This window comes from Bison bison, unplaced genomic scaffold (genome assembly GCF_000754665.1).
Source record: "Bison bison bison isolate TAMUID 2011002044 unplaced genomic scaffold, Bison_UMD1.0 scf7180017864456, whole genome shotgun sequence".
In the NCBI taxonomy this organism is placed as follows: domain Eukaryota; kingdom Metazoa; phylum Chordata; class Mammalia; order Artiodactyla; family Bovidae; genus Bison; species Bison bison.
In genome coordinates, this window is record NW_011495018.1 from 25494082 (window position 1) to 25516891 (window position 22810).

The following is a 22810-nucleotide window of genomic DNA, read 5'->3' on the forward strand; positions in this document are numbered from 1 at the left end:
GGGATCGAGCTTCAGGAGTCCCCCTGGAAATTCTCGAGCATCTACCCCCAAAACCAGAGTCTGCCTACTTTCTGCTTTGTGCTTTCACCTACACCTCTGACTTTACGGGGGGCTGTCCCCCACTACCTCTCTGAAAAAAGAGTTAGCTTACAGCTCCAGTTACACAAACTCCTTTGGAAATCCTCTAGCCTGCCTGAATAGGTTTTTCCGGCCACATGTGATTGTTCAGAGCCTCCCAACTGTGAGAGGCAGGAGATGTTCTAAACTGTCTAAACACAGATTCTTTTGAGTAGTTAAAAGATTGATTAGAAATTGTATTGGTGAAGGGATTTTCACTTGTTGGCCAATGTTTGCTGCTAAGTTTCCATATCCCTTACCTGCTGTGTCCCTGGCAGTGTATTGATTAATATAATTGGTCTAAGTAGTAGCTTTAATGTTTGTAACCTGGGACCCTTGAGTTAATTCTTTTTCTTGTTATAGCCCACCATACCTTTGCTCTGTAGGAATGCAACTTTATCTAATGCTTTTGGAGGGTGGCTCCTGACCAATCACCTTTAGAGAAAAATAAGTTTTCTGAAGAAAGGGTCTTAAAATGTTAACAGGCCTCCGGGCCAGAAGATGATGCAAATCACCTAAGCTTTTGCATATGATAAGTTTGCAGGAAGAAAGCCTGGCTTGCTGCATGACTCTACCCCTTCCCCCATTATCCTTTATGCATAACTTAAGGCATAAAAACTACTTTGGAAAATAAAGTGCGGGGGCCTTGTTCACCGAAACTTGGTCTCACCATGTCGTTCTTTCTCTTACCTTTCTGGCTGAATTATTCAGCCTCTTTTCTTCACTGAATTTTCCTACTGAGCTATCCTTATTTCAGCCTCTTTTCTCCACTGAATTTCCTCACTGAGCTATCCTTATTTCAGCCTCTTTTCTCCACTGAATTTCCTCACTGAGCTATCCTTATTTCAGCCTCTTTTCTTCACTGAATTTTACTGAGCTATCCTCATTCTATTACTCTTTATATCCTTAATTAACATTTAATTAAGCAATTGTTTCCTGATCTTCGCCTACGCCGTCTCTCCTTCGAATACCCTGGATCAGCCGGGGCTGGTCCCCGGCAGATTTGGGAGGAACTGAGGAACTGAATGACAGTTCTGTCCCTCACTGTATTTGTAAACAAAGGGGATCGAGGTGGTAGCATATGTTAGTTGCTGGATTCAGAAATACACAAACATGTACGTGAGAGGAAAACTGCTGCCTTTGAAAAGCAATTTGTTGACAGCTGAAAAAGCCTAACTGACTAAAGGAATTTCCTGTTTTAAGCATCCCTGGTGGCTCAGAGGGTAAAGCGTCTGCCTGCAATGAGGGAGACCCGGGTTCGATCCCTGGGTTGGGAAGATCCCCTGGAGAAGGAAATGGCCACCCACTCCAGTATTCTTGCCTGGAAAATCCCATGGACGGAGAAGCCTGGTAGGCTACAGTCCATGGGGTTGCAAAGAGCGACTTCACTTTCTCTTTCACGGTGTAGTCACAACACCTAGGCTCAGTGCCATTTACCACCAAGTAAATGAAAGTATACATTTTTTTCCAATTCAGTCACCAGTCTTTCACCCACTCTCACATCTGGCTCTATGAATTATCACTTAACTCGTCAAAATCATTTCCAAGTGAATGTGGACCTTTGTCTTCTCACCAAAATACGTTGAGCCCACTGATAGAGTGGAGGGTCACCAGACAGCATCCTCATTAGCACAGTAACTTAGGTACTTTGGCAAAATTTTAACCATTCAATAAGTGTCTGCACTACAGAACTGAACACTTCAGGGTGGTGCAAGCACTAAGGAAGGATAGCCTTTAGACTATTATACCAGTAGGCAGCTTGTGTAAAATGAAAAGATCAATCTAGATCAGTGATTTTATAAATATTTTTGCTTCTTTATTGAATGGTCTTCTATCTTCAAAATAGATCTTATGCATAGCCTAATATATAAAACATTAAAAGCTGAGTAGTTCTGACTGAGTAAAAATGATGGAGCCAAAGAACTGATCACTAAGCACTCCTAAGGCTTCTCTGTATATCAGGTAGTTCCTGGGGCAATTTGTCATCCTTCTCATTTAACTTATATGCAGAGTACATCACGTGAAATGCCAGGCTGGATGAGGCACAAGCTGGAATCAAGATTGCTGGGAGAAATATGAATAACCTCAGATACGCAGATGACACCATCCTTATGGCAGAAAATGTAGAACTAAAGAGCCTCTTGATGAAAGTGAAAGAAGAGAGTGGAAAAGTTGGCTTAAAACTCAACATTCAGAAAACTAAGATTATGGCATCCAATCCCATCACTTCATGGCAAATAGATGGGGAAACAATGGAAACAGTGACAGACTTTATTTTGGAGGGCCTAAAAATCACTACAGATGGTGACTGCAGCCATGAAATTAAGACAGTTGCTCCTTGGAAGAAAAGCTATGACAAACCTAGACAGCATATTAAAAAGCAGAGACATTATTTTACCAACAAAGGTCCATCTAGTCAAAGCTATGTTTTTTCCAGTAGTCATGTATGGATGGATGTGAGAGTTGGACTATAAAGAAAGCTGAGTGCAGAAGAATTGATGCTTTTGAACTGTGGTGTTGGAGAAGATGCTTGAGAGTCCCTTGGACTGCAAGGAGAACCAACCAGTCAATCCTAAAGGAAATCGGTCCTGAATATTCATTGGAAGGACTGATGCTGAAGCTGAAACTCCAATACTTTGGCAACCTGATACGAAGAATCAACTCATTTGAAAAGACCCTGATGCTGGGAAAGATTGAAGGCGGGAGGAGAAGGGGACAACAGAGGATGAGACGGTTGGATGGCATCACCGACACGATGGACATGACTTTGAGTAGGCTCTGGGAGTTGGTGATAGACAGGGAAGCCTGGTGTGCTGCAGCTCACAGGGTCTCAAAGAGTCAGACACAACTGAGTGACTGAACTGACTGACTAGGGCAATTTATCAGAACACGCTTAGAACTCCCAAGAGCACTAGTGAAGAAATCACTAGATCAGGGTGATTAGTCCTGGCCTAATCACCTCTTAGATGTCTAATCACCTTAGAGATAGAATCACCTCTTAGAACTTCCAAGAACATTAGACTAAAATCACTGGATCTTTTAGGGTCCTTTCTACTCTAACTTTTCCATATTTCATTAGTATAAAAGAGTTTATTAATTCAGTATGATACTCTGCCACCATGAATATAATAATTATAAATACTCTGCCTATATACAGAAAATTGTTTAGGTTAGGAAAAAGTGAAAAAAAGACATAAATGTGGAAACCTATTACAACTGTATTTTTGTGAAAAATTACTTTCATGTGTACAAAAATTAGAAGAGGACAAGAATAAAACGTGTATTAAAGTGATTGCATCATTAGTTCAATAAAAATCTATAATGCTGTTGTATTGATTAAAGTATAAACAGAAATGAATTATTTAAGAATATATACTAAAAAAAAAAGAATATATACTAGGTTTATATTTTTAAAAATCCACAATTCCATACTTTTTCCACTGGAGAAGGAAACTTGGGATCAAGATACGTTAGAGGAGCTGCATCTGTCTTGAGAAAAATCAGTAGCTTATCTATTGACAGAGAGCTGTGCAGAATGCACTTAAGCATCGCAAGGAAAGTGCCAAATGTTAATAAATCTTCATAAAATATGAATATCATGTCATTTCCCTGCACAAAAGATGAATTCCCTCCATTAGCCAGAGCGACATGTCTAAACCACTTACCCGGTATTTGAAGCCCTTCACAGTCTGAATCTAGTCTATATGTCCAGCTTCATTTCTCACTGCCCCTCAACACAAATCCTGTCTTCCTAGTGTCTCCTAGTCAGGGGTGAAGATGCCCCTCAGAGAACATTTGGCAGTGTGAGAATATTAGAAATACTTCTGGTTTTCACAACTAGAGGGATACTTGTAAGCATTTACGGAATAAAGACCAAGGATCCAGCGAAACCTCTCACAACACACAGGATAATTATTCATACCAAAATGGTAAAAACGTTGAGGTTGAGAAACGCTATTTCAGCAGATATACTAACTGCTCTCCAAATATCCCATGACCAGCTTTGTTCTAATTAGCTTCCCTTTGCAAGAAAACCTGTCTCCCTTTCTTACTCGCCAAGTAAACCCACTCTTCAAGGTTCATTAATCCCATTTCCTCTAAGAAATCTTCACTTGGTATACCAGACCAACCTGGGCCCTTCAACTTCTGAGCAATCATGACATTTCTTACTCATATTCTATTGGTGCTTCCCATTTCTAGCCATGTTCCATTCACAATCTGCACGGACATGTCTCAACATTTGCATCACATCTATTAAAGTACACAGGATAAGATACAATATAATCTTTAGCTTATGGTTTTATGAATTTTATTAACATCAAGCTAGAAATATTTTCTCTAAAAATAGCTTTAACAAGTATAATAATAAGACATAGCCTGATAGCTGGAAAACAGATCAGAAATATGAACACTGACTATTAGGTAATGAATGGGATTTGAACATAGAATAAAAATAAGATATGCAGATGCACTCAACCTTGCTCAGTTTCAAAGAGATGCTAAGTATTATCTGCCAGTAAATTAATGCGGATGGTCATTTCTTCCAATTATCTTCTCATAAGTTGTTTTATTATTAATTTTCTATCTAATATTTATTGAGCACTTACCATGTTCCAAGCTAAAAAGACTGACATTTAGCCAGGAGGCAATGGCAGGGTATACTGATGTCCCACCAGCCAGAAAGGACACCAGCTGATTAACTACCATTGCCCAATCTCATACAGCTATTAAGGGCAAAGCTCTCCTCCTATTTTAATTCCTAAACTCCCACAGGAATGAATTTGTAGTTATATCACATTCTCTTGATCACTTAAAAATCTTAAACACGTTTTCTTTATAATATAAAGAATCTTAGGGCACCAACTAAATATGCATGTAGGCAAATTACAGATATACCTCTGTTGGTTATAGATTATAGATACACTTCTTATATGCATACAAATTATATATACACCTCTAACTGAATTGGTTACCCAATTCAGTCATGCCAGTCTGAATAAAGATGTTACATACAAAATATATTTACTTATAATAATACCAAAAGTGAAAATTCTTCGAAATAATATTAACTAGAAATATGTAAGACTGATATAAAGAAAACTATACAATTTTTACTGAGAAACAAAGAAGTAATATAAAAGGAGAGACAAACCATATGGCCAAAAATGAAAACTGGATATTGAAAAACATTCAGTTCTTGCCAAATGAATTTATAGCTTTGCCACAATTCTAACCAATAACCTAAAGAGCTGCTTTATAGTGGTGGGGGGAAGCAGGACATTTTGAAACATGACAAAGTGATTCTAAATTTATTTGGATGGACAGATAAGTAAAATAAGCCCAGGAATATTTGGGAAGAGAAGAAAAGGTTCTATTTTTGTTTTATGTTTTGCAAGAGAGGAGACTTGCCCAGTTAGGCACTATGCTGTGTTATAAACACTCACTGAACACAGTCTGGTCTGGCTCAGGGCACAGAGGACTGACCAAGCCAGCAGGATAAAGGCTGTTGACAAATGTTACCAACCTCAGTGGTCCCTAACTTCTGGTCAGAGTTTCTCCTGCAGGAGACCATCAGAGAAAGTAGTCAGAAATATGGGCACAGAATTAAGTAGGAAGATGTTCAGTAGATTTTAATTACTTAAAAAAAATTAAAATCCTACAAATTCTAAAAATATCTATCCATCTAAATTCTAAAAATATGGATAAAATAATTATAAAATGATTAAATTATAATACAGTCACAAGATGAAATAGACAATTATCAGTAATGAGATTTCTGAAGCATAATATAGGAGAATACAGAGTCTTTTAATATATATAATCTAATGTATAATATATATGTATTATATACACTGTTTAATAAAGGAGCACTGCAAATCAGAAAAGTCCAGCTAATAGTTGCATGATCACAGTTGAGGGCATAATCTACACATAAAGTAATAGGAGATATAACAGAAAAAATAAAAAGATTTGAGCAATTTTTTTAAAAGTATGTTTGATATCATAAGCCAATTAAAATACAAAGAACAAACTGGAGACAACATTGAAAACAAAATGAGAGACTATATAAAAAACTTATAATAAAGAAGAAGCAAAAACAGATGGTCACATAAAAGAGATACAATGGCTAATAAATACATGAAAACTTGTCTAAGCTCACCAGTCTGATAAGAAATGCAAATTAAAACAAGGGAAATCCATTTTTGCATATTAAATTAGATTACTTTTTTAAATTAAATTTTTATGAGGTGTTGAAATGGCATTTCACTAGTTTGAGTGGAAATTGGTATAAACTTTCCAGAGAACAATTTGGCATGCTAATATTTATATATATTGTTTTGGTAGTCTATCCTTAAAAATCATAATAAACCAACCTTGGAAAGATAATTACTTAGAGGCTTTCAAAATAACATTCCAGTAACTTCCTTAATAGTAAATGTTTAGAAGCAAGAACAATGTAAAATAATAGTAGAGTGATTAAATTACTATATAGCCACCAATTAAAATACAACTCAAATAATACAAATTTTAAATTATGTTTAGAGAGAGTACAGAATGGTACAGGAAAATGTTCAAGTATGTGTTAATAAGATACAAAATTTCATAAACAGCATGATTTCAATTGTCAAACAAACAAGTATATTGAAAATTATACTACATTATAATAAAGGAAAAGTCTATGGAAAAGTACTTGATTTTTTTAAAGTGATGTCTTCTGGGCAGTGAAATTAGAAGTAATTATTTTCTTTTTATTTTCCTGCATTTTCTTGAATGTCTACAATAAGCTTTGGTTGATGCTACAATCAGAAAAAAAGAAGTATATTGTGTTTGTACCTTTTAAAAATTGTTTTTGAATTTTCGGTATTTCCTTCCCATCTATTCCTACAAGCCTGAGGCACTTCTGCTCCAGAATTCTTCTCGGTGAGAAGTTCTCTGGAAATTTTGCACTTCTTCTCAATGTCTTCCCTGCTTTATCAAGCTGTGGGCTGAACTGTGTTCCCCACTCCCAACTCATCCTCATTCACATGTTGAAGCTTTAACCTCTAATGTAAAAATGAAAGTGTTAGTTGCTCTGTCATGTCCAACTCTTTGTGACCCCATGGACTGTAGCCTGTCAGGCTCCTCTGTCCATGGGATTTTCCAGGCAAGAATACTGGAGTGGGTGCCATTCCCTTCTCCAGTGTACCTTCCTGACCCAGGGATTGAACCCGGGTCTCCTGCATTGCAGGCAGATCCTAAGGCAATGCTAGGCATTGCTATCTTGAGAGGAGACCTTTGGGAGGTAATTAGGGTTAGATGAAGTCATGAGGGTAGAGTCCTCCTCATGGCAATAGTGTCCTTATAAAAGGCAAAAGCATGAGAGGACACAGCAAGAAGATAGAAGTCTACAAGCCAGAGAGAGAGCTCTCTCCAGAAACCATGCTGGCACCCTGATCTCCTCCCAGCCACCAGAAGCAGGAGAAAATACACATCTACTGTTGAAGCCACCCAGTTCTATGGCAGTTTGTTATGGTTGCCTCAGGTTAATACACACTCTTAACCCAACCAGAAACAGAGCAAGCTTAGATTTCCTCAGTGAGGAAAAGGGTGATTCCTCCTGCCTGTAACACTGTCTCCAACCTGCATGTTAAACAACCTCCAACCCTTCAGCTGGGGCTTCCCTGGTGGCTCAGAGTATAAAGCGTCTGCCTGCAATACAGGAGGCCCGGGTTCGATCCCTGGGTTGGGAAGATCCCCTGGAGAAGGAAATGGCAACCCACTCCAGTATTCTTGCCTGGAGAATCCCAGGGACGGAGGAGCCTGGTTGGCTACAGTCCACAGGGTCACAAAGAGTTGGACACGACTGAGCGACTTCACTTTCACTTTCAACTCTTCAGTTGGATACTTTCTCCTTGAGCTGCTCAGCTCAATATCCTTTTCTTTCTTTTCTCTCTAGACCTCTCCTTGACCCTCCAATTCTCAGATTCCCTAGTCAAGGCCACTAAACGCAGCTCATTACTATCAGTGGTCCACCGTCCCCACTTCTTCATATAGGGAGAAGAAGCTCTAATGGACAATTTGAGTTTCAGGAAGATTAGAGCAGTCTAAGTGCTTTACTCCACATGGGTCTCTCCTGGCCTCTCCTCAAAGGACAGTAACCTCTGAAATCTCACCCATTGTGAGAACAATCACATTTCATACCCTCTGAAATTTTATCAGTGAGGTTCCCCTTTGTCTGAGCTGAAGAACTATTTCTCGTGTTTTCCACATAGTCATGGGGTGGAAGAAGCATTTGGAAGCCATGTGTCTCTAATTCCAGAGAAACCATCCAAGAAGCTGGGAAAAGAAGAAATTATGTTTCCTATTTGTATCTTGGAATTTTTCATAGACTGGATTAGGTAAGTGGATACATTACCTAATTCAGTGTTTGACTTCTCTGCTTGACACACAAATCTTTTCAGAGTTCCCAAGGCAGGGTCAAATATGACACCTTCTCTTCACAGTAAAGAGTTCATCAAGTCTAGAACTACCTACATCTCCTTGTTTACCCTCCTTCATAGAACCCATCTGTGCTTAGGATAATTATGAATGAGTCCAACAGGTCTTGATTGAGCTTTCTGTTTTCCTCAGTGCACTGGCTGAGAACCATGAATAGCTTTCAAGTGCTGCATTTGCTCTCAGCACTAAGATAGCTCTTCCAAGGCCAAGATGCAACCAGACATACAGCGTACGGGTGGCCCCATCAGCAAAGTAGAAACTGATTTCTCCTTGCGAGCTGAGCTTTCACATCTCCCCTTCTGACCTTGCGTGTATAATTCTGAATGTAATGCATTTTTAAATTGCTGCACCATTTAAAAAATGTAAGGGAAAGTTGAATTAAATATTATTTGTGGCATACCCTGGTTTGCAAAGGGCCTCTAAATCTGATTCTATCAGGTCGATGCCTAAATCCCATTATTCGAGATTGCAAATGACTGTGTTTGCAAAATTGTAGAGGCTGCTTCAAAAATTCCGCCCATAATGGTAACTTTGTTTGAAAAGACCTTGATTTTCCAGGAAGCAATCTCAGGCCATTCTGCCTATCCCTTAACTCTCCTTCTGTCATGGGTAATGTATTAACAGACAAAGGATGACTCGCCGTGCAGTTCCTCAGGAACCATAGTTTAGGAGCTTATCCTTGAAGCAAAACACAGAACACATTCCAGAACAGGTGAGATCTCAGAGTTTAAATTGAAGTAATGATGTAAGAGGGTTCACTAGCCACGTTATCTCAAGGTAATCATGTCCCATTTTCACCTCCTGCTTCTCTGCTCTGTCTTCCACTCTCACAGCCACTACTAGGCTGAGCTAGGTAAGTCCAGGACTGAGATAAACGGGATTTTTGTAAGTGAGATTAGCGCTTCACTGAATGGGAATCTGCACACTGGGCTCACCCTCACACAAACACACACAGGCATCAAAGAGTATACTCAGAGAGCAAAATCATGCCATCAGAATGCAAAACAGAGTAAAACAGAATAGAATGAAACAAGCTCAGACAATCTCACTAGAAAACCTAGCAGCTAAAAACAACAAATGTGTATTGTCTCACAGTCCTGTGTGTCAGGAATCTGGGCATGACTCCGCTGGGTGCCTCTGTCTCTAGGTCTCTCACAGGCTTGATGTGCTGGCCAGAGCTGCAGTCTCCTCTGAAGGCCTGACTGGAGAAGGACCCGCCTCCCAGCTCACTCACAAGATTGTTGGCAGGATTCAGCCGTTTCTCACTAGAACTGAGCTGTTGGACTGAGGCCCTCACTTCCTCACTGACTACTGACTGCAACCTCCCTCAGTTCCTTATCATATGGGCCTCTCTGTAGGGCAGCTCACAAAGCAATCACAAGGTCCCTAAGACAAAAACTTTTGAAGATGAATCTCTGAAGTGTCATCTTTCCATTGGTGCCACGCTCTAGTCACCAGAAGCAAGTAACTAAAAGGAGCTCAAACTCAGTGAGAAGGTGCCCAGAAGACAGAGGGCACTGGGGACCATCCGGAAGCTGCCTGCCCCAAGAATTAAGTCAATGTTAATTACAAGGAGACTCATACTTGCATATGTTTTAGGTGAGAACATACAACAGCACACAATTGACATTTTTAAAGAAAGGTATTAAAGATACTCAAAATGTATATATTTTGATGTAATTATTCTTCTTTTAGTAGTGATTAAACCAAAGTTATTGGACTCTAACAATCACCCGCTCCCCCTCCTATGTTTTCTAAGGGCTGTGCAGCAAAGATTGATTTCCTGGAAGGAAGGGTAAGAGTGACAGATGGTGAGATGAGCTTTTCTATATAAGAAAAGCTGATGATACCTGGGGAGGAAGGTGTGTGGGGTACAAGGTATTCTCTGGAAGGGGCCATGCTGTGGACAATGAACTTCTGTGACTGAGAATAGTTTTAGAGCCCATGGAAAGAGAAGGAAAAGATGAGACAGTAACTACCATGATGATCAGGATCTTGGACTGTTAGATATGGACAAAGGAAGTTTTATAAAGACTCACTGTGTGCTGTGAGATGTGATGCTGCTTTGCAACTCTTTTAAGAAAACGTTCAATAAAAAACATTATTTCTCTAAAATGCTTCAATGTTGAATTTTGGTCATTCCATTTGAATGTGACACTCTGTTGAGACTGAGAAAAAACACACGTTTTTATTTGGGCTACCAAGGACACTTGTCCAAGGAAAAAATCCTAGATATTAAGGAAATATGCATAAAATATTAAACTATTATTTATGACAATGAAAAATATGAAAATTTCCAATGGTCAATAAAAACAGAGTTATAAAGTATGTCTCTTTACATAATGAAGTGTTGCATAGACAATTAAAATGATTATAAAGATTTTATAATATCATAAAATTGTTATAATAGAACATTAAAAGGGGAGAAGGCAGATTATAAAAATTCATGTGCAAAATATTTAAGCTATGTATAAAAGAGCATATGCATACAAAGAGACTGGAAAAAACAAGAACAATGGAAGATTGGAAAGGAAATATTGTGATGAAAGGAGTTTTTAGTCCATACCCTTCCTTTCTTCTTTAAAAGATATATTCCTAGGACATTCTAGCTCTACACACCAGACGAGACATGTTTTGCTTTTACATTTTTCCTACCCTCCCTAATGACCTTTCTGAAAGAAGAAAATAGAAGCTGCTGGCACAACCATCATTAGAAATCTACAAAGAGTAAGCCAAATTAAATCAAAGGACAGAGGAGATGTGAAGCCCATACTGACTGTCCCTGCATGCCAGCCACTCCAGCCTGCAGCCAGGCACTGTTACAGCTTCAAAGAGCCATCCATCAGGAACCCTCCTCTCCTTGAGCGCCCTGAAGTGGGCTGATCTAGAGCTTGTTCCACACCTGTTGACTTCTTATAGGGCTTTCTTTTTTCTTCTACTCTAAAGACCAGTCCATTTTTACAGCCCAAAGACCCCAAAAAAGGGGTAAGAATTTAAGTTCCTGGCAGCTTTGGGTGTATTACTTTATCAGAACATTCTCCTGCAGTGACATCAAGGAAAAACAAAGGGACCCTGGTCTTTCAGGAGAGAGAACAATTAAGGGGAAGTCAGTAAGAAAGAAACATAGGAGACATTCTTTCTCTTGTTCATGATACTACACAAACAAATGCTATCAGGGATCAGAGGCACTTAGAGGCCAGCCCAGTTACACAGAGAACTCAGCAAGGCCTAGGATGCCTGTCCCCTCATCGGAAAAGAAGCCAGAGGAGGGTGAACACCTAGGGAGACTGAGGGGCCACCGAGGTAAAGCTGTGAACCATAACAAGTATTCAAATTGGATGTGCAATGAAAACAATCTTCCCACTGCAGAATGTGCCTGCCTGTTAAATATCTCCCAGCGGAAGAGTGGAGGTACTATTCATTTGCAGCTCAGTAGGCTATTAAACAAAAAAAACACTTTTCCTTCTGATACCCCTGCCCAAGCAGAGACTAGAGAAAGATTACAGTAGGATACTTAGCTCCTCCTGTGTTCTCCCTGCAAACTAAACTTGCTAAAGCAACTGGGGTGATGAAGAGGAGCATGACAGGGCTAGTAATCTGCCTGTTAACCACATATCAAATGAGTGAAAGGGTCACACATAAAAGAGTCTACATGTCAGTCTGATGCTCAGGGCATGATGGTGGAGTCACTCCATAGTGCAAGATTCCTAGGTGACCTCTCTTGATGGCATTAGAACATCTGGAATTCATAAAGAAAATTTTACCTCTAATGAATCTTTTATTATTAATGCTAATATTATGGCCCATGGGAAAATTATGGCCCATGCCCTGTCTAACTCATAGGCACTGTAGGCCACAAAGGAGGAAATGAATAATCATGATACCCCTTAGAGTTCTTGATGCATTTTCACAGCCATTACACTGATCGTCATCGTAGATGGTTGATTCTTCTGCACCCTTGGCAGAAATCATTTCTATATCACGGTGTTCTTCCCCACAGGTCCCCTCTAGGTTGCTACTTTCCACCAACTGAGGCAGTATAGGAGAAGAAACCTAGCATTCATGAAGGATCTATCCCTAGAAATTTGAAAATCTCCAAATTATAGACAACAGTATTTGGGCAATATTCCGTCTGGGTTGCATGTTTACTCTATTTGTCTACTTACTGCAAGATAAGTCTTTTACTTCAATTTCTTGTTTTGGGCATGACTGCCCTTCCCTCCATGTATCTCTGTCAGCCCCAATACCACTTCACTCTGCATCATCCCTCAAAAAGAAGCAGTTTTAAGGCTTTTGGCTGTTGATTTGTCTTGTTTTTATGACATTCAGAAAAATCAAGACTCAAGAAAGAGTGAGGACAGTAAAGTTAGGTTGAGATGTGGCTTCTTGGACCCATTCAATTGTTACTAGATGTACACAGGAAAAGTCTCACCGGGCATAGGATTTTCTGGATCCCAGAAAAAATGACCAATCAATTACATGTTATGGTCTTCAGAACCTGATGCTAGGAAAGATAGAAGGCAGGAGGAGAAGGGGACGACAGAGGACAAGATGGTTGGATGGCATCACTGACTCAGTGGACATGAGTTTGAACAAGCTCTGGGAAATGGTGAAGGACAGGAGGGAAGCCTAGCAGGCTTCAGTCCATGGGGTTGCAAAGGGTTAGACAAGACTGAGCAACTGAATAAATTCAGAACTACTAATAAATATAGTACTTAAAGACATAACTTACAAATTATAAATCTGAAACAGAGAAATAAAATTGCCAAGAGTCCAATTCTGAAAGGATGGTATCTTGTCCTTTCAATAACTATATGAAGTTAACAGGAAGAATACTGTTTCCATTTATATGGATTCAGAGACCAGACCCCCGAGAGGCTCTGTCTTAACCAAAGCTGTGTTCTATACCCTGACAAATGCACACTTTGTCTTTCCTCAAGGAGGTATCGAGTCAATATTTCCATGCCTAACCCATACAAGCCAAGTCTTTTCAGCATAAGAGCTTTCCACAATCATGATTCTATCAATGGGGGCGGGGGCGGGGGGGAGGTCTATGTGTCTTTCTCTACAACTCCAGTGACACCTAAAAGAATAATCGTGGCAATTATATATCAGAAACAGAGAAGTGATAATTACAAAAATGGAATTTTCAGCTACTACTTGGCTAGCCAGCACAGGCACTAACTTTTATATTTCCCCATGGGGGCATATATGAAAGAAGCACAGGGTGGAAAAGAAATGAAACATAATTACAGGACCTGGGGATTTACTCTTTTTGCTCTATAAAAGAAGGGGGAAGGCAGACAGAATCTGGAACATTCCCTTCTTGCCCTCTGCAAATAGGAAAATGCTACCCTTCATCCACTTAATTTAATTTCCTTCAGGAATGATGACAAGGCTTATCCAGTCTACTGTACTTCCGTTCTTCATCAACTTGACTTCCTAGTCAGCTAACTGCCTTACCATCTCAAGAATTTGTTTCAGAAACAGCAGAGGGTTTTGTTTATTTATTTATTTATTTATTATTTTTTTTTTTTGAGGGACTTTTGAGTGATGGTTGGGCTTCCCTGGTGGCTCAACTTGTAAAGAATCCGCCTGCAATGTGGGAGACCTAGGTTTGATCCCCAGGTTGGGAAGATCCCTGGAAGAAGGAAACAGCTGCCCACTACAGTATTCTGGACTGGAGAATTCCATGCACTATTCTACAGGGTTGCAAAGAGTCGGGCATGACTGAGCAACTTTCACTTTCCACTTTCTTTTTGAGTGATGGTATGCCGAAGAATTGATGCTTTTGAACTGTGGTGTTGGAGAAGACTCTTGAGAGTCCCTTGGACTGCAAGGAGATCCAACCAGTCCATTCTGAAGGAGATGAGCCCTCGGATTTCTTTGGAAGGAATGATGCTAAAGCAGAAACTCCAGTACTTTGGCCACCTCACGCGAAGAGTTGACTCATTAGAAAAGACTCTGATGCTGGGATGGATTGGGGGCAGGAGGAGAAGGGGACGACAGAGGATGAGAAGACTGGATGGCATCACCGACTGGATGGATGTGAGTTTGAGTGAACTCCTGGAGTTGGTGATGGACAGGGAGGCCTGGCGTGCTTCGGTTCATGGGGTCGCAGAGTTGGACACGACTGAGCGACTGAACTGAACTGAACTGAATTGACACTGAGAAACTGGTCCATCTTAGCTGAGCAAAAGGCAGTAATTATATAACTAGCACATCAGAAAAACAAATATTTCCTTTTTCTGTCTCAGTCTATTGAAAAAATCTTAATATAATTCTAAATACAGACCAAATAATAATTGAAATAGTAGTTATAGAACAAATAATAATTGGTCTGCAAAGGGAAAAATGACTGGGAATAGTCCAGGCATTGAGGTAAAGCAGTACTACCAGTTCCCTTTTTTCTCCAAGTACTTTGTATATAATAAGACATAGTTGATTTTCACAGTGTGCTTCAGCAATCATCATTTTAATTCTGAACATAGTTCTGTAGGTGCAGAGGGGATAGGGTGAAATGTTGCTTCCAAAGATGCTGGTTGTATATATATGTATATGTTCAAAGAAGCATATATGTACATCCCCCCACTGCCCCCCCACACCACCCCTACCTTGTGGAAGGCATGAAGGGTCATCTAGTGACTCTTTAAGGGAGCTGAACTAAGGTATTAATATGAGACATGGAATAGGTACTACTTTTAAGTACTGTTAATTTTGTTTCTGTTTCTACTTAAGCACATAATTAAGCATATTATACACTTTGGTATATGCTTCCTACATACCTTCCTAGATATATTTGGCCATCGCTTCTGCAGAAATGAAAGCATGATACATGTTAGAAGCATTTCATATAGCTAGGAAGAGTAAAAAGTAAACCTTATACCAAACCAAGTTTACTCTGCTACAATCAAATTAACAATAGAATTAGTGTATAAAAAATACCAGTTAATAACACTTTCTGAATAGGGGAAAGGGCTAATTTTCCAGCTGAAACGTATTCACTCCTTGAAAAACTTGTCAAAATGTGTGCTCCACAGAAGTTGTTCTAAAGGATGATCAGGTATGACATGAGAAAGGGATTCTGGAGTAAAGTGAGTTTGGGAATCCGTGACTTCATGTCTGGCAGCTTCCTTTACTCTTCATTTCTCCAGAGGCTCTAATATCCTAATGTGAATCCTGAGTCTCCACGAGGCCAGAGTTGGATAACTGTTACCTAAAATTATGTGACCATAGAAATGCTTTTGGAAGGAGAAGCACTGCTAGTGTTCTTCATAGTACGTTTTAGGAAATGCTTGCTTTTTAGAATAGGTTCATAAAATATCTACTTTTTACTAAAAGAGGGGAGATTAATACATAGCTAAGAGCACCCAGTCATGACCTTCTCAAGAAGCTCTCTGGTCCAAGGCTTCTCACTTCAATGTGCACATAAAATCACCAGGGATTATGCTATATGCAGAGTTCTGCTTAATAAGTTTCAATGCGCCCTGAGATTCTGTATTTCTAAAACTTCCCAAGTGATGCTAATGCTACCAGTCCATGAACCAAAATGAGTAGCAAAGGGCTAGGACACACAATGACCTCAAGTGCTGAAAGTGTCCAGAAATTGCCAGAGAGCCATGTTGCCTGATTCCTATCCAAGAGAGTGGTGAGACTGTGGATGGGGCTTACCAGTAAAACCTGTTGGGTGTGATGCGTTCATGCATGAGTTGCCACCGTCTTCCAAAGTCCATGGAGCTGTAGAGCTGCAAAACAAGGAAGTGAGCAGAGCATAAGCGTCAAGTGACACTGGTTAACAGAAAGATATGTGCCATCCTTCTGGAGGTGAACAATCCAACCCACCAGAGTGCCTAACGCACTCAAGTAGACATGCATCCTATCCAGATAAAAATATTATGAACATGACTGTGCTATGCTTATCATGGGGTCTTCTAGCTCAATATATACCCAATCAGCTGAGGCTTTTGAGTTGAGTGTAAACTATCTCTGATGCTATCCATGTCCCACTTTTAGAGGTAAAACCTTTAGTAAAATTATATCTTCCTATTTTCTTCAAATTCCATGAAGTCTTTAGCTATATCTAAAATAACTCAGCAACACTAATTTTTAAAATATTTACTGAACAACTCTTACATGAAAGGCACTCTGATAGATAAGAAGATAAGAAAGAGGTAGATTCTGTGCTCATAGGAAAAATAAGACACATGGGTAAAAATGCTCATCAGCTGATACCTGAGCCAATATTACATGCAAAATATTGTACTCTCAGCTTTATCTCTTACTTTATGAATCTTTCCTAAATGAAATGGACCTTTCAATGCCACTCAAGATATCAGGCTCATTCACACTCTCATCTCTGTGTAAGATGGCAAGGATAAGACCACTCTTGTGCCTCAGAGTGCATGCAGAGCCAGTGCAAGTGTGGCTTCTTCCCCAAAGCTTTTTCTGATCTACTGATCTGATCTTCTGATCTGAGCCCACTCACTATTCTTCCCTTTCAATTCACTGCACTCATCATTTATTTCCACTGAGCACTTATCATGGGTAAAATATAGCATGTCTTTCAGATTTGATTGCATTATTTAATTGTATTTATACTCCTTGAATACATACAAAGTGTTTACTAAGTATGTATCGCCTAAATCAGTAATTAAAACAGGTAGGTGAAGACAGGTATCAACTCATGGAATGAGAAAAAACAACAGCAACGACAGAAGAGCCCCACGACTTCGGAATTTAAAAAAAACAAAAAAAAAAAAACCCCTCTGCAAGGCCAAATGACTCAGATCGCACATTCTCTTATTTATGAATGCAGAGTCTGATCCTTTATAACACAAAAGGGAAAACTCAACATCCCTGTAAGAGACTCACCAGGAGTGTGGAGTTTATTTTTCATTGAATACCTAAAAGTATAATATCTGAATGTGACTGATAATGGAATAATAATGATGTTTATTATTATTTATGTATTATTATTATTAGTGTCTGACAGTGTTGCTCTTTCACATACCTTTTAGCCTTACAAGGACATGGAAGGGAAGGCAAGACAATTATTACTGATGGAAAACCCTGCTCTCAAACATCCTCTGATCCACTCAGGCACAGTTAACCACTTCCTCAGAGTGTCACCACTGTACATACTACCTGCCTCCAAGAAGCTGCTCACACTTAGTCATTACTGGTTAGCTCTCCCCTCCCTAGACGGAGAGTCAATAGAGGGGCAGTGATCATGCCTTATTCACCTCTGTGGTCACACAATGCCTGGTATATAACCAAAGAACACACAAAGCTGTTTTAATGAGACAGTCCTAGAGAAATGACAGTTTGGTCAAATGAACTATCAATAGGATTTAGGTTTTTGGAGGCCCTAGCTCACATCTCCTTCCATGGAATCACAATGCCTAATTTATATGGAGAATTCCATCATGTTTACACTTTTCCACAAACATCTACAAATGGGGAAACTGAGTAAGGCAGAGGTAGGTGGCCTTCAAGTTCACGGGAATGGGGTCAGGAGAAGGCCACACATGTAATCCCAGTAGCTGCTGACCCACAGTGCTCTCCAGTGTACCACACCCGGCAACGTTTCCACCTGTAAACTGTGAGCCCATAATCTCACAGTGCATACAGAATTAACTTTTGTAGGAACTTCTGGTAATCTCAAAAAAGTTGTGAGGGGCCTGGAGAAGCCTGGTCCCATTTCAGTTTCATTCAGCAAATATTCATTGAACATTGTCACCATGTTTCATTCAGCAAATATTCATTGAACATTGTCACCATGAACTACGTTTTGGAAGTCTTCTTTTGGTCTGGTAATTAACAGATATGTTTGTGTGATGTTTTATATATATAGAAAACCTGAAGACACTGAAAGATACTGAAGACGCTGAAACTCAGTTCTACAAAGGGACTGTGGCAACAATACGGAAAGCCAGGATATCCAAGCTGATTGAGCTGATTCCAGGTTTAATACTATATCACAGCAATTCCACCAGCTCTCATGGTTTTTATTCAAACTGGGCTTTCACTCTGTGAAAGTGAAAGTTGCTCAGTCATGTCCAACTCTTTGTGACTCCATGGACTATAGAGTTCTCCAGGCCAGAATACTGGACTGGGTAGCCACTCCCTTCTCCAGGGGATCTTCCCAACCCAAGAAGTGCCAAATACTATATGTGTCCAACTCTGCACATGGAAAAATGGGCAAAACTATTGTCCCATTGCTCCGAGTCTCTTTCTTCATTCACCAATGTAGTGAATAAAATGATTCAATGGACATGAGCTTGGGAAAACTTCAGAAGATGGTGAGGTACACAGAGGCCTGGCATACTGTAGTCCATGGGGTAACAAAGAGTCAGACACAGAGTCACAAAGAGTTCAGCCACAAAGAGTGGCTGAACAACAACAGCAGCTCTACACCATAAGAGCACTCAACCACATTTAATTATTCAGGAAGCTAAAAGGGTAACCACATCTGGCCCTCAAATATACACAGTTCCACCATGTCAAAGAAGAAGTTGAAGCTGAATGGTTCTATGAAGACCTACAAGACCTTTTAGGGGACTAGAATGCAAAAGTAGGAAGTCAAGAGATACCTGAAATAACAGGCAAATTTGGCCTTGGAGTACAAAATGAAGCAGGGCAAAGGCTACAGAGTTTTGCCAAGAGAAGGCACTGGTCATAGCAAACACCCTCTTCCAGCAACAAAAGAGATGACTCTACACATGGACATCACCAGATGGTCAACACCGAAATCAGATTGATTATATTCTTTGCAGCCAAAGATGCAGAATCTCTATACAGTCAGTAAAAACAAGATGAGGAGCTGATTGTGCCTCAGATCATGAACTCGTTATAGCCAAATTCAGACTTAAATTGAAGAAAGTAAGGAAAACCATTAGACCATTCAGGTATGACCTAAATCAAATCCCTTATGATTATACAGTGGAAGTGACAAATAGATGCAAGAGATTAGATCTGATAGACATATTGCCTGAAGAACTATGGATGGATGAAGGCATTGAATAAGACCATCCCCAAGAAAAAGAAATACAAAAAAGGAAAATGGTTGTCTGAGGAGGTCTTATAAATACCTGAGAAAAGTGACAAATGAAAGGCAAAGGAGAAAAAGAAAGATATACCCACTTGAATGAAGAGTTCCAAAGACTAGCATGGAATGATAAGAAAGACTTCCTCAGTGATCTATGCAAAGAAATAGAGGAAAACAATAGAATGGGAAAGACTATAGATCTCCTCAAGAAAATTAAAGATACCAATGAAATATTTCATGCAAAGATGGGCACAATAAAGGACAGAAATGGTATGGACCTAACAGAAGCAAAAGATATTAAGGGTGGCAAGAATACACAGAAGAACTATACAAAAAAGATCTTCATGACCCAGATAACCATGATGGTGTGATCACTCAACTAGAGCCAGACATCTTGAAATGTGAAGTCAAGTGGGTCTTAGGAAGCATCACTAGGAACAGAGCTACTGGAGGTGATAAAATTCCAATTGAGCTATTTCAAATCCTAAAAGATGATGCTGTGAAAGTGATGCACTCAATATGCCAGCAAATTAAGAAAACTCAGCAGTGGCCACAGAACTAGAAAAGGTCAATTTTCATTCCAATCCCTAATAAAAACAATGCCAAAAAATGTTCAAATTGTCGCACAATTGCACTCATTCACACACTAGCAAAATAATGCTCAAAATTCTCTAAGCCAGGCTTCAGTACTATGTGAACTAAGATGTTAAAGCTGGATTTAGAAAAGGCAGAGGAACAAGAGATCAAATTGCCAACATCCACTGGATCATCAAAAAAGCAAGAGAGTTCGAGAAAATCATCTACTTCTGCTTTATTGACTAAGCCAAAGTGTACTGACTTTGGATCATAACAAACTGTGGAAAATTCTTCAAGGGATGGGAATACTAGACCACTTTACCAGCCTCCCGAGAAATCTGTGTGCAGGTCAAGAAGCAACAGTTAGAACAGGACATGGAACAACAGACTGGTTCCAAATCAGGAAAGGAGCACATCAAGGCTGTATATTGTCACCCTGCTTATTTAACTTATATGCAGACTACATCATGTGAAATGCTGGGCTGGATGAAGCACAAGCTGGAATCAAGATTGCTGGGAGAAATATCAGTGACCTCAGATACACAGATGGCACCACCTTTATGGCAGAAAATGTAGAACTAAAGAGCCTCTTGATGAAAGTGAAAGAGGAGAGTGGAAAAGTTGGCTCAAAACTCAACATTCAGAAAATTAAGATTATGGCATCTGATTTCATCACTTCATGGCAAAGATGGGGAAACAATGGAAATGGTGACACTTTTTTTTTTTTTGATCTCCAAAATCACTGCAGATAGTGTCTATAGCCATGAAATTAAAAAATGCTTGCTCCTTGGAAGCAAAGCTATGACCAACCTAGACAGCATATTAAGAGGCAGAGACATTACTTTGCCAACAACGGTCCTTCTAGTCAAAACCATAGTTTTTCCAGTAGTCACGCACGGATGTGAGAGATGGACCATAAAGAAAGCTGAGTGCCAAAGAACTGATGATTTTGAACTGTGGTGCTGGAGAAGACTCTTGAGAGTTCCTTGGACTGCAAGGTGACCAAGCCAGTCCATCCTAAAGGAAATCAGTATTGAATAGTCTTGGAAGGACTGATGCTGAAGCTGAAACTCCAATACTCTGGCCACATGATGTGAAGAACTGACTCATTTGAAAAGACCTTGATACTCAGAGAGATTGAAGGCAGGAGAAGAGGACTACAGAGGATGAGATGGTTGGATGGAATCACTGACTTGAAGGACATGAGTTTGAGTAGGCTCCGGGAGTTGGTAATGGACAGGGAAGCCCAGGTGCTGCAGTCCATGGGGTTGCAAAGAGTTGGACACAATTGAGTGACTGAACTGAGCTGAACCATGTCAAAGAGGAAAATGGGGCAAAGGCTAACACACTAGTAAATGAGAGATAGGAAAGATAAATTGGAGTAGAAATGGAACAGAGAGGCTTCTTGGAGAAATGCACTTTGAGCTAGGCCTTTGGCAATAGGCGATATGGAAAAGAGTAAGTTAGATCAAGATTTTCCCAGGTGAGACACTAAGAACAAAGGTGTGAATATGGCGAAGGTCTCGGGCTGGGTTCTGGGGAGCTTTTAAGAGAAGTAAGGGACATGATGACAGTTGCTAGCAAAAAGCAGATGGAAACTGTCTATTTGTCTGCCTCCCTATTCATCCATTCACCTATTTCTGTCTTTACCTTTGTGGTGGTTGTTCATTTGCTCAGTTGTATCCGATTCTTTGCTCGCCCATGGACTGCAGCACACCAGGCTTCCCTGTCCTTCACCACCTCCCAGAGCTTCCTCAAACTTGTGTCCATAGAGTCAGTGATGCCATCCAACCATCTCATCCTTGTCCCCTTCTCCTCCTGCCTTCAATCTTTCCCAGCATCAAGGTCTTTTTCAATGAATCAGTTCTTCATGTCATGTGGCCAAAGTACTGGAGTTTCAGCTTCAGCATCAGTCTTTCCAATAACTATTCAGGACTGATTTCCTTTAGGATTGACTGGTTTGATCTCTTTGCCACCCAAGGGACTCTAAAGAGTCTTCTCCGACACCACAGTTCAAAAGCATCAATTCTTTGGAATTTCGCTTTTTTATTGTCCAGCTCTCTCATCCATACGTGACTACTGGGAAAACCACAGCTTTAACTATAGTCAAAGCCCCTTTGCTGGCAAAGTAATGTCTCTGCTTTTTAATATGCTGTCTAAGTTAGTTATGGAGAAGGCAATGGCACCCGACTCCAGTACTCTTGCCTGGAAAATCCCATGGACGAAGGAGCCTGCTGGGCTGCAGTCCATGGGGTCACTAAGAGTCAGACACAACTGAGTGACTTCACTTTCATTTTCACTTTCATACATTGGAGAAGGAAATGGCAACCCACTCCAGTGTTCTTGCCTGATGAATCCCAGGGATGGGGGAGCCTGGTGGGCTGCCATCTATGGCGTTGCATAGCATTGGACACGACTGAAGCAACTTAGCAGCAGCAGCTAGGTTTGTTATGGCTTTTCTTCCAAGAAGCAAGTGTCTTTTAATTTCATGGCTGCAGTCACCATCTGCAGTGATTTTGGAGCCCCAAAATATAAAGTCTCTCACTATTTCCATTGTTTCCCCATCTATTTGCCATGAAGTGATGGGACTGG

General features: G+C 40.1%; 1 protein-coding gene across 1 annotated transcript in view; it reads right to left on the reverse strand.

Moving 5' to 3' along the window:
- Nucleotides 1–22810, reverse strand: part of SORCS3 (sortilin-related VPS10 domain containing receptor 3) — a 640372-nt gene that overhangs the window by 212286 nt on the left and 405276 nt on the right. The window contains exon 5 of the mRNA XM_010859391.1: nucleotides 16267–16340. Coding sequence (XP_010857693.1) covers nucleotides 16267–16340 — 74 coding nt within the window. The remainder of the gene's footprint in view (nucleotides 1–16266; nucleotides 16341–22810) is intronic.